The sequence below is a fragment of the Haemorhous mexicanus genome, chromosome 5 (assembly GCF_027477595.1).
Source record: "Haemorhous mexicanus isolate bHaeMex1 chromosome 5, bHaeMex1.pri, whole genome shotgun sequence".
In the NCBI taxonomy this organism is placed as follows: domain Eukaryota; kingdom Metazoa; phylum Chordata; class Aves; order Passeriformes; family Fringillidae; genus Haemorhous; species Haemorhous mexicanus.
The window spans coordinates 3,662,677-3,675,400 of NC_082345.1; the positions used below are offsets into that span (position 1 = coordinate 3,662,677).

Genomic DNA, 12,724 nt, shown 5'->3' on the forward strand with positions numbered 1-12,724 from the left:
CAGGAGTCAGGAACCACCAGCTTACATAGAGGAAAATTATATATAATATACTAGCTTATATTAGATAAAATTAAATCTTTTCATATTTTAATATATTTATCCTATATTTTATATTCATATATAATTTTAATTATATTATATTAATAAATATATACTATATAGTTAAATTATATATTGTAATATTGCATATTCTTATATATTATATATATAATTATATACAGTAAATAATATAATATAGTTCATATAATATAATATCATTAATATCATCAATATAATATAATATAATATAATATAATATAATATAATATAATATAATATAATTGATATAATATTTTATTATTAATATAATATAGTATAGTATAATGTAGTATAATATAATTTATATATTGTATTTTATATAATATAAAATATATTTATATTCATATATAATTTTAATTATATTCTATTAATAAATATATTCTATATAGGTAAATTATATATTGTGATATTACATATTCTTATATATTATATAATATGTAATATATATAATTATATACAGTAAATAATATAATATAGTTAATATAATGTAATATAGTTAATATAATATAATTAATATAATAATATAATATACTTAATATTTTATTATATAATATAATATAGTATAATCTAGTATAATATAATGTAATGTAATATCATATATCACATAATATCATATAACATCATTTATTTTTATATTTTATATTTTACATTTTCTATTTTCTATTTTATTCTATAAATTATATTATATTTTATATGTTATAGCCCTGGTGGCTTTGTGCTTCAGGACCCTGGTGGATGTGTGCCAGGGTCACACATGCTCAGCAAACCCCTGTGACCCCAGGATTTGGTGCTCCCCAGGGACAGGCTGGCACCATGGACAGTGCAGCAAGAACAGTGTGAGGACTGCACCCATACAGCTGCAGGCAAAGCAAGGCTCTGAACCAGATTGCTGAGGCTGTGACCATTTCAAAAAAACCCCTAAAACATTGCCAGCCAAGCAAAAACCCCACAGCTAACTAGTTAACCCTTTTCTGGAATAATTTTCAACTGGAACTCTTTGAAAACTCAGCTGACAGTGACACATGAGAAGCACTTCTAACTGCACAGCTGAAGGAATTGTATTTTGCTGTAAAGGACAGGAGGAAGTGGTCAGAGGCAGCAAGAACTTCTAAAGCCACTTTTTCAGTTGAATCCACCATACTATGGATTCACTTTCTCCCCAAAATGATACAAATAAAACAAAATTCAACTGGAATTCGATGCTCTCAGCAGTTCTGTCAAGTTGGAGTCTGAAACCTGGCCCTCAATGGATGTATGTAGAGTGCAAATAAATTCTTATTTTTATGCCTACCCACAAAGAACAAGCAAAAGACTGAAATAAGGAAATTACTGGATATATTCAGATGGATAAGTATCTTGTAAAATGAATAACTAGGCAAGGAAAAATCATTAACAATAGAGCCATCTGCTGTATTTCAAAAAAACTGCACCAGCAAAATTCTGAAAATGGTAAAATGCTTTACAGGCTGAATTTTCTCACTACTCAGTGGTACAAAAAGTGATCACAATGATTAGTGCATCCGTTTAAATAAGAGGAAATGTGTATTTCTTACACCTCTTCTAATTAAAAGCAATATTTAGTGGCATAATACAGATCCTCTGTGTCAAAAGATGCTAATTGACATTGTGGCTGGGCTTTTACAAGCCTGAAATGCTCTCCATTCCACTCACAGAATTGTGTGTGGTAACAGGGAGGCCAGCAGCAAGCTGAATATTTGTTTAAATACTGACAAGACACTTGATTATGTTTTTCTTGCTTTAATGTAAGAATTTCAAGTCTGAAGAAAAAAAAAAGGAGGAAAAAAATTAACAAATGAGGGGAAGTTTAGAAGACAGACTAACCCAAGTGGTTCTCAGTGTGTCTTTACACTGATAGAAATAAACTTGAAACATGGTGGGAAAAGCAAGTGCCTGGGAGCCAATTCCCAATTTTGCATCCCCAACATAAAAACACAGAACTATAATCCTGGTTCAGGTAGGAAAAGTTGTACCAAAGCTGCAGAGAGAGAATGTACTGCTGAAAATCTGGGATCAAATGGGTGCTAAGCTAAGAAAAATGTAACACCTACCAAGAATGCAGAGCCCCTGGGAGCTCTATCCTGTTCTGGAAGGTTGGTTTGCTGAGCTGCCCTCTCAGAGGTGGTTAGAAGTGATCACAACCCAAAACTGAGAGCTTTTGGCATGAATCTGCAGTGGGAATTTCCCCCTGCATTTAAAACAAGCCTGTGTGCCACCTACCCACATCCTCTCTGCAGGTCACCATAGCTGCCTCCAGACGTGGGTCTGCCCCACGTGCCTTTATTAAATACTCTGATCTGATGTTTGACAACGATTTTTACTTGTTCCTACAACCCTTGCCATTCAGCAGCTCCTTACTTAACATTTCATGCAGTTTTTTGTACGTTACACAAAACAAGTGACACTTCATTACTCCTCCTGCAGCCACAGCAATTGCCACACAAATTTTTTCTACCGTCGACAAAACCAAACTTCCACGACTGGAATGTTATAAACCTCATAAATAATACAGCAAAGATTAAAAGGAGAACCAAGGGTATTTACCTGCCATCATAGCTATCATACTGGCTTTGTAGACATTGGCAAGGGAGCCCAGTTCACCTGTGGCCAAGATTGTTTTCATGTGAGCTTCTCCACAGGCTGCTCGGCACAGACGGATCTCCTCGTACAGACCTGGGGACAAAGGCAGGTGGAAATGATCAAAGGTTGCCTGAGAGATATTTTCAAGTATGGCTGTAATTTCCACTTCTGGATTAATTTCCAATCTTATAATTAGTCGTAGCACTCAGGAACTTAAGTTTTGTAAGTTCAATAAATTACATGACTGGAGGTAATTAACAACGCCGTGCAGTTTCAGACTTTACTTAATAGCTATTAATGTCTGTTCTCTCAAAATCCAAATGTACTAAATACCCATGAATACATCAGCAGTAAAAAATGCTATGATAGGAAAGACTGATCTTAAACCAGCTTTCCCAGCAATAAATATGGTAATACATTGAATCAGTACTCAGAGATAGCTGTGGTTTCCTCTGCACCTGGCCAGTGAAACCCTCCCTTTTACCCTTCCTGGTAAAATTCAGCAGTGCTCCCACAAAAGTTTACACAGAGGGAGACTAAAAGAGCCAGAAACTAATGAAGCATTGCTGTCAGAAGTTGGCTGCTTGGGGATGTTTAAGATTGCTCCAGTGTGGGGAGAAAAGCAGCTCTTACAGTGCAAAGTCACCATTTCTGGATTTTGAATTAAAAAAAAAAACTAAGATGCAAAATAAACAAAGAGGATGCTTTGCAAGAGGGTCCTTTTGACAAACTGGACTCAATCTTCAATCACATAATCAAAAAGTTCTTTGACAGAAGGCTAAAATACACCTTTAAATAGGTCTTGCTAAAACAGTTGAGGCTATAAAGGCTTTTGTTTTTCTCAGCAATACCAGACTTCTTTTCCCCTCAGCCCTTAAGTGAGACCTGGAAGCGTGGGGCAGGGTTTGGCAGCTGTGGCAGGGCCCTCATCCCACTGATGCCATGGGCACACCAGGGTGTCCAGGGCTGGAATTGCTGGGCTGGCCTTCTAAGACACGCTGCACACATTAGCAGACAACTGGCTGATGCACTTAGCAAGTCCCTTTATAGACACCAGGCTTCACCTTGTTTCTCACTGTGTACCAAAGGTGTGAATTAATCAGAACTAGCATGCAGTCTAACATGTTTTATTGATCAATTGGTGATGCGCCAGAAACCTACATCAAATCAAGGCTCAAAAAGGAAACACAAAGGACCTGTGCTATTTTTTTTTTTTTTGTGCATTTAATAACCCTGCTCATGTTAGATCCAAATGAAATCTCTTTTTGAGGAGCAACTCTTTCCTGAAGCTTTTGAAAACCCAGAGAAAGCAGCTTTCTTCTTCTTCTAGTTCTGGTAACAAGAGGAAAAAGTTTTCCCTGCCTTCGAGATACGCCACCAAAAATGTCAAAACAAAATCAACAAAATGTACATTTAGGTTGGATTCCATGAAAAGAAATTCCATGCTCACAGCTGCTGCTCCCTGGCACTGCAGCTCCAGCAGCCTCCCTTGCAGTTGGAAGGTGCTTTTCCATGCAATTAGTGTCAGGCTGGTGCGAGCAGGCTCGCTGTCTGCCAGCACACATCATCCAGGAGCCACGCAGGATCCTCCATCACCCGTGTCTGGCAGCTTGGCTGGGGTGCAGGAAAAGTGGGCACACTGCAGTGGGGCAGGTGTGTAGGTAAGAAAGGCTGTTCTTTATTCAGAGGCCAATTATTGCAGACAACAGCTGACATTTGTAGGGCATTTTTGACCCCACAGTAAAAGATAAAAATGCAACTTCGTTTGGGCCAGAGCACCCCAGTCCCAGTGCAAGATGGAACTGCTTTGATACAGAACAAGTGTAAAAACTCCCACTCCTTTCAAAAATAAAAGGAGAAGTTTCAGTGCTCAGTCAGATTTAAATCAAGGCTCAAATAACAGGATTATCCTGAAAATCTTGGGCAAATGTCTCAAGTATGGGTGCAGTTAGACACACTTCAGTACTCAGTGTTTCAAGGAGTGCTGGGCTTCCTGAGGGACAGTCTGTGCTGCCAGAAAGTCCAGCACTAAAGGACTCAGTTCAGCAGGATCAAAGCTGTGTGCTACAAATGCAGGAATATCTGTGAGCTGTGCAGAACACCAGCAACTGCCACAGCACACACAGCATCTCTGCTTAGCAGCAGTGGCACAAAGATTTTGGTCAAAAAACTCTGCCACAGGATACCCTGAAGGCTTATTTTCAACCATGAAGAGGCTGCAAGAGAATTTATTTTTGACTCCTAAAAATAAGGAAAAAGAAAAAGCTCTCAAAGCAAATGGCCAGTACTCTCCAGCATATTAACCAATATTATCCATTCTAAAAGCAGATAAATCTTAAGCCAGAGGAAAAAAAAAACAAAGAAGCAAAAAAGCCACTAAAACCCAAACCAATAAACCCACAAAAAACCCCAAAGCAAGCCAGCCTATATAGAATATAGGTGCTCACAAATACAGTCTGCAGTAGCTCTACTGACCCAGCTGTTAAAATGGATATGACAAAAAAACTCTTCTACTTTGCACCACTTGAGCTACCTGACAGTTTTCATGAACTTTACATCTGCTTTTACTAGATGTATTTAAAGAAGTCAGAAAAAAAAACATTTTGTAGGGAAAAAAAAAAAAAAAGCTTTTGTAGCTGTGGTTTTAATTCCACTTTTATGAAACATAAGAGTTGTAATTGTCCTTGTCATTTTCCTAACACTGTGAATATTTAGTACATTATATTGAATTTTAGCAGCTATTAAATACAGCAGAGAACATGTTCCTTCCATGTACATTTCCCAAGCAAACATCCCTGATAATTTCTGCTGGCTGTAATCTGTGCTAGGTTGTCTAGATGGTCTGTTACTTTGGTGTAATACATTAGTCCTAAAAATCACAAAATAAAGGGGATAATCCAGATCTCTTACAAAGGAAATGAAAATATTAAAGGAGGGGAAAAAACACACTGCTTAATTTTTTTATGGAATAGCTCTTTTTCAAAAATGTGGTGATAAAATCTCTTTTCTTTAAAAAATTAAATTTTTGGTGTTTTTATCTAGTCAGTGACAATGAATAGAAATTGAGATGAGAAGATGTTTTGATTTCTGTTAGCCCAAAAGATCAAGGTGATCGTGATGGGCTGGAAACTGGAAAATGAGCTGGAGCCCCTTGTGTCTGGCATCTTAATGGCAGGTTTGTTAACAAAATGACAAGCACGAGGCTATCAGCACAACACAACTCCCTCACACATGTGCAACTCCAGGGATTCACATTCTGGAGACAGAGCTGGGCTTCAGGAGCCTGAGCTGCTGCTGCCAGCACCAGACAGAGTTTGTGCAGTGTCACTGTCACATTCTCTGGAAAAATCCCTTCGCCAGGATTTCTTCTCCTGGGAAGCTGAGAAGCCTCAGAGAAAAAGGAAAATAATATTATCTCATTGCTTCTCCTGTGTTTTGCTGCTTTGGAACATGGTTGGAGACTGTTTATCCAACAGGTGAATTGTTTTTACCTAATGGCCAATCACAGTCAGGCTGTGTTGGGACTCTGAGGAGAGAGTCACGAGTTTTTAATTAGTATCTTGTTAAGCTTTCTGTAAGTATCCTTTCTCTATTCTTTACTATAGATTTAGTATAGCATTATATAATATAGTATAATATAGTATAATATAATTATAATATGATATAATATAATGTAATTAATATAATGTAATATAATATAATATAATGCAATATAATATAATACAATATAATATAATATAATACAATATAATATAATACGATATAATATAATATAATACAATATAATATAATACAATACAATACAATATAATACAATACAATACAATATAATATAATATAATAATAAAATGTAATAAAATGTAATATGTAATATAGATAATAGTAAATATAATGCAATGTAATATAATGTAATATAAATAATAGTAAATATGATATATAATATAGTAAATATGATATAATATAATATAATATAATATTAATATAATATATAATACAATAAATATAATACAATTAATATAATATAATATAATAATGTAATATGTAATATAGATAATAGTAAATATAATGCAATGTAATATAATGCAATGTAATATAATGTAATATAAATAATAGTAAATATGATATATAGTATAATATAATATAATATAGTATAATATAATATAATAATGTAATATGTAATATAGATAATAGTAAATATAATGCAATGTAATATAATGCAATGTAATATAATGTAATATAAATAATAGTAAATATGATGTTTAGTATAGTATAGTATAGTATAGTATAATGTAAGTCTTCTAAGAACATGGAGTCAGATTCTCAATTCCCCCTTCATCCTGGGAACCCAGCAAACACCACAGTGCAGCAGGGCAGGCAGTCTGCACATCTAGAAATGGTAAATCCAGCTACAACCCCCCTGAACAACGTGGGGAAGCTTCTCCAAGGCTCTGGGCCAGGGAGTGTGTTCAGCCTGTGCTGTTTATCAAGTATGTAGCACAAAATAAGGTCCCAATCCCTGATCAAAGCCTCTAAACCCACACCTAAAAAATGAGCAGCAGTGAAAAGCACTTTTCATAATGGGGTGATACCATGGACCAAATTTCTCAGAGTATAACTGGGTTTTTTCCCTTTACTTACAGGAAAATTCAGCTGCCACAGAGGAAAGGATGGGTTAACAATGCTCCTGCAGCCCCTGACAGTGCAGCATGTCCAGGTGTGTGTTTGCCAGCAGCTGTGGAATGAGCACTGACATTACTGCACCCCACACAACTTCAGGAGCACAGCAAATGCTCATGACATGGGGGAAAAAATGAATAATAAATAGATCCAGTCTATTTCAACAATTTATTGGTCAACTTGTTCACTCCTCACAAAAAGGCTTCACATTCTGTGTCTAAAGGAAGTGTCCAAACTGATAATTTATGTTTAATCCATACTTTGTCAAGTAATGCAAGACAAAAGCTGAGTAAACTACTTTAAAGTAGTATTGCTTTAAAAGCTAAAAGCTTATAAAAGGTATGTAAATTCATAAACTTATATCTCATTCCATGTTATTTTCTGATGTAATTTAGCTGTCCAATAAAGCTGCTTTCATACTCAGCATTATTTTAAAAATCTTAACAATTACTTCACAAAGATCTGGAAAATGCCTTCTGAGTGTCATAAAGAGCTCCAGCAACATTCAAGAACTTCTTTAAAATAACTTGACATAATTGGACATGCACTAAAATATTTAATACCCAAACAAGCCTTTGAAGCAAATCACAAAGCAACACCATTCTATTGTGGTGACCCCAATTATTGCACAGCCTAGAAGAAAAGCTAGAAATTAACAAAAAAGCACTCCACCACAGATTTTTTTTTCAATATCTTCTGAAGTTGTGAAGACTGTCAGCATAAGAAAATACCTATAGAAGTAAATTATTATTGTTATTATTAGCATAAGTTATAATAGAACTGCAAGGCAGCTTTAGTTGATGAAGCACCTTAAACACAGGGACAGGTACTGCACTACTTAATTTTATGTAATATAGGGATTTAGCCTAAAAAATCCTTCTTTGTCCCTTCTTCTAGATTACTTATAAATATTATATAGATTATTCTGTATTATCTTTAACCACACAGGTAACATATCTATTGAAAGCTAAACAGGAAGAAATAACACTAGATTTTCACCAAAATATCCATATCACCTAATGAAATACCTTTTTTTTTATATAGGAAAGTTAAATATTGAAATTTTTCAGCTTGTGGTATCTCTATGGCAGGTAAATTCTGCTCCTGGAGTAGCTTTTTTTCAAGATCACGTAAACATGTGCCACAAACAGATTCAGATTCATGAACAAACTTAGGAAATCATTTGGAAATAATTTTAATTCTGCCATCAGTAAAAAAAAAAAATATTATTTATATATATATATCGATAGATATAGATATATAGATATATATATAGATATAGATAGATATAGATAGTTATAGTTATTTATTCTATAATATAAATAATATGAAAGTATATATAATATATTAATATATTATAAAAAATAAATGTTTTGCATTGTATATTTATATAATAATTGTATATTATACATAAAATATACAGTAATATATGGGGTTTATATATTATATATATGTAATATAAATCTAAAATAAGGATGGCTTTCAACCTTGTCAAGACTTCAGCTCTGGATAAAAGAATATGCACACCAAATTAAAAGCCATCCCTAATTTACTTATTTAGTAAAGTGACAGCTTTACATCACATCCATCACTGCTGTGTCTGTGTACTCCTCCCCAGTAATTTGTGACCACAAAGAGTAATTCTTCTCCCATTCATTTCAGTCATGATCCAAACTCTCCCTCTGAATCCAAGCCCTGTATTTCTCCTCTGAGTTCTCCTTCATATTAAAAAAAACCCCAAATTATCAATCCTTGAATAATTAAGACAAAGTATGGAAATTGCAAATACTACAAATGAGGCCAAGATATTACAGCAAGGAAACCAGTCCTGGAGACACAGATGCAGAAATATGTGGGGGTTTTGGTTCAATTTTAACTGCTAATTGCAAGAAGACCAGAAAACATGATCTATTACCCTGATTTCTGTTATTTTCTTAAATAAAGTCAGGTACCAGGGCTTTATTATAAAGCCTCCCAGGCAAACAGGATATTCTGGCACTGCATTATACAGCTAAATGGAAAATTCATTCCAAGACAATGATGTGTCTACCTTCACATGGAGATTAGTTATAGGAGCACTGTCAGCACTTAAGGCAAGCCATTCACAGTACATTAAGGATGCAATTAGAGCAAAAACCATCTTCAGCATTATTGTTCCTACTAATTAGTAGTAGTCTACAGATGCCAGAACATCAATAATAATATGAAGAGTCAATTTGTACCCTCAACTTTCAGCAAAAAGAAAACAACTAAGATACGTGTTTTCGTCAAGAAATGAAACATGTATATTTTAAAAGGTATCATCTACACTAGCAGCCCCTTGGGCTTTCTAACAAAACCCTTCCAATAATTAAAGCTTTTACTTGCTTTTTTTTTTTTTAATGCTGTACACAAAATCCTCGAAAGGCACGGAGGGAATAGACCTGAATTGTCAAACCACAAAGTCATTCTGCCTGCCCTGCCTGCCACAGCTTCCAACAGCATTCCTCTCAAAAAATGCAACCCTTTGTCATAAATGGATTAAATAGTTTTTATTTAGCTCAGAGCCCCAGATTATTACTCTGAAGAGAGAGACCAGATTCTCCAAGGATTGATGGAGGGATTTGGGGAAGAGACAAAGACAGACCCTGTGGGTGCATGGAGAAAGGTTTAGGTTCTTTGCCATAGGAACTTTATTTTTCTTACCTTCCCACTGGCCAGTGAGCACCAGACTCCTGCTAATGACAATGTCAATCTCTCGGGCCCCATATTCCACTGCCAGCTTTATTTCAGCCAGTTTGGTCTCCAGAGGAGTTTGTCCAGATGGAAACCCAGCAGCCACTAGGATGAAAGAGGTGCAGGTAGAGGGAAGAAATGTCTCATGAATGTGTTAAAGTTTTATAAATTGACCATAAAATTGAAAATACCAGTAATACACCAAAAAGTCTGAACGTTATTCTTGTTGTTTAATGCTTGCCATGATTTTAAAATCTACAGGCACTTCATCCTACTCTCTCTTAACCAATAAGAAGCATTGGCTCTAGCCTCAAAAACCAATCTCCAGCAAGGTAAATGCATCTTGTGAAAAGATCTTTCACGTGCCTTGATGTTTTCCAGAACAGCCTAGCTAAAAGCACAATACCTCCTAGATAAAAGCACAATACCTATTGCTTCCAGCAGACTGAGCAAACAAGGAGCTCAGATATGAAGCAATGTATACATTTTTAATTTGCCCCAATTCTTGTAAGCAGTATCTTGACTTAAATCATAATTGTTTAATGGTTACATCACAATATAGCACAAATTGCTTTCAATGAGTTCTATTTAAGATTATGTTTATGATGGTTAAGTGCAAAACTCAAAGGTAACTTTGGAAATGGAAAAAATAATGGCTTTCTCAGAGATTGTCTCTCTCTGACATATAAATGCATTTAGTACATATTTTTCCCCTACTCAACAATGAAACAAGAACAAAAACCTCACATGTATCTTAGCATTAAACACCTGATCTAACTTTAAAGTCAGCCCCTGCTTTGAGCAGGGGGTTGGACCAGATCACATCCAGGGCTGCCTTCCAACCTGAGTAATTCTTTGATTGTACTTCTTGCTTCCTGCACATTCAGGACTTGCCCCTCATGAGTGGTGACTGGAGAGTGCTGACCCTGTTAGATTTTGGATGTGAAAGTCCTGAACCTGTGGCTGCTCATCAGGCAACAACCCCTGGCTCTGCTCACAGCATCCTTGAAGACAGCCTGTAGGATGTGCTGTGTGCTGCTTTTGGCTGGCATAGTTATCCTCACTGTAGCTGGGCTGGTTTGGGTTTGTGCAGGAAACAGCCTTGGCTCCCCAGGGATGGTTTGGTAAGTGCAGAGTAGTGCCAGCACAGAGTCAAGGCCTCTTCTTGGTGAGTGGGCTGGGAGTGCACAAAAAAGCAGCTCTTATCTGAAACCACAATTTTTCTCACTTTTACTCTTCCAATTCTCTTTTCCTCTCCATCCTGGAAGTGGCTGTATGAGCAGGAGTGTGGCACACAGTTGCTGCCTTGGGCTAAACCTTGACACAGGACTGCACTTAGAAGCCAAACATGATAGGGAAAAAACCCCTTTATTAGAACTCACATCATCATCATCATCTACTCAGTGAATACTGATACTTGTCCAGCACTATATTTCATTTTCTTCTGTCCAGGTGAGAAAAACACTGATCTATTTTAAAGGCCTCTTTGAAGAGCTTCTAGCAAAAAGACTTGGCATTCCTGATCAGCTTGAAATTGGAAGACAACAAAAGATTACACCAGAAGAAGTTGTGTTTTAGTGTTTATTATTTATACACCAGAAGAAAATCCTCCTTCCATTCCCCTCCTTCCACCTGTTACTTTTTCACCTTACTCCCTGACACAAAAGCAAGTCCAAACCTCTGGGTTTCTCTATGTATTTTATAACATCAAATTATTTAATGGGATATTTTCAAATAAAGCTTACCTGAAGCCACTGGTATGTTACAACCAGCAGCCTTGAGGGTGTTCACAGCATCAGAGACTCTCGCAGGATACACACAAACTGCTGCAACAGTGATACCTGCAAAAGCAAAAGCCACATCCAGAGAATTCCACCTTCTCCATGAGCATGTGTGCATTGTCCTCACCTCCCACTCTTGTATTCTCACAAGGATCTTAAGCAGCACACCAGGGATGTCAGCTATGCTGCTCAAATGATCCAGGTAATTCTCGTGCTGCTTCCTCCCTCACGTTCCTTCACCTGACCCTGGGAGCAAGTCTGCATTAGCAGGAGTTAAAACTCCAAGGTTTTTATTGACAGACTCACAGTTTAATGCCAACACAGTTAAGACTTGATCACAGTTATGCCTGATCAGCAAATTGCTGCAAGAGAAACTGCACTGCCAAGCTCTGTTCTTACTTGTGGAGCCAGACTGAGCCCAGCAGCAGCTGAGCAGTCTTTATGTTAATGCAGATCTCCTGCATTTCTAGCTGAAGTGCTTTTCTCTCCAGCTCTCAGATAATTGACCTCATATTTTATACTTCAACTGTCTGAAGAGTCCATAAATCCAAGTTTTAAAAAAAGACTAATCTTTGATATTTTATGTGTATAGCTTCAATCAGAGGCCTGATTCCCCTTTGGTCCAAGCAGTGGACCCAGGTCCTTCCCGAAAAGTGAGAAAATAACAAGGAAACACAGACATTTCCTCTAGAAAACACACACTCCAAAAGCCACCATACCTTTATCATGCATGTCCAAGGCTTTGAGCAGATCCTCTCTGATAGGGTGCTTTGCTTTAAAACACAGCCTTTGAACATTTGAAGGAGTGTCATCACCTGAGAGAGTGGTGAGGTCTATGCAGGTGACAGCTTTCAGCAGCCAGGCTGCCTGCAAAG

The 12,724-nt window shown here is 36.4% G+C and overlaps 1 protein-coding gene across 1 annotated transcript in view; it reads right to left on the bottom strand.

Moving 5' to 3' along the window:
- Nucleotides 1-12,724, bottom strand: part of DERA (deoxyribose-phosphate aldolase) — a 48,401-nt gene that overhangs the window by 25,262 nt on the left and 10,415 nt on the right. The window contains exons 3-6 of the mRNA XM_059848038.1: nucleotides 12,569-12,716; nucleotides 11,814-11,909; nucleotides 10,039-10,173; nucleotides 2,641-2,769 (exon numbers count right to left, since the gene is read on the bottom strand). Of these exons, the coding sequence (XP_059704021.1) occupies nucleotides 2,641-2,769; nucleotides 10,039-10,173; nucleotides 11,814-11,909; nucleotides 12,569-12,716 (508 nt within the window). The remainder of the gene's footprint in view (nucleotides 1-2,640; nucleotides 2,770-10,038; nucleotides 10,174-11,813; nucleotides 11,910-12,568; nucleotides 12,717-12,724) is intronic.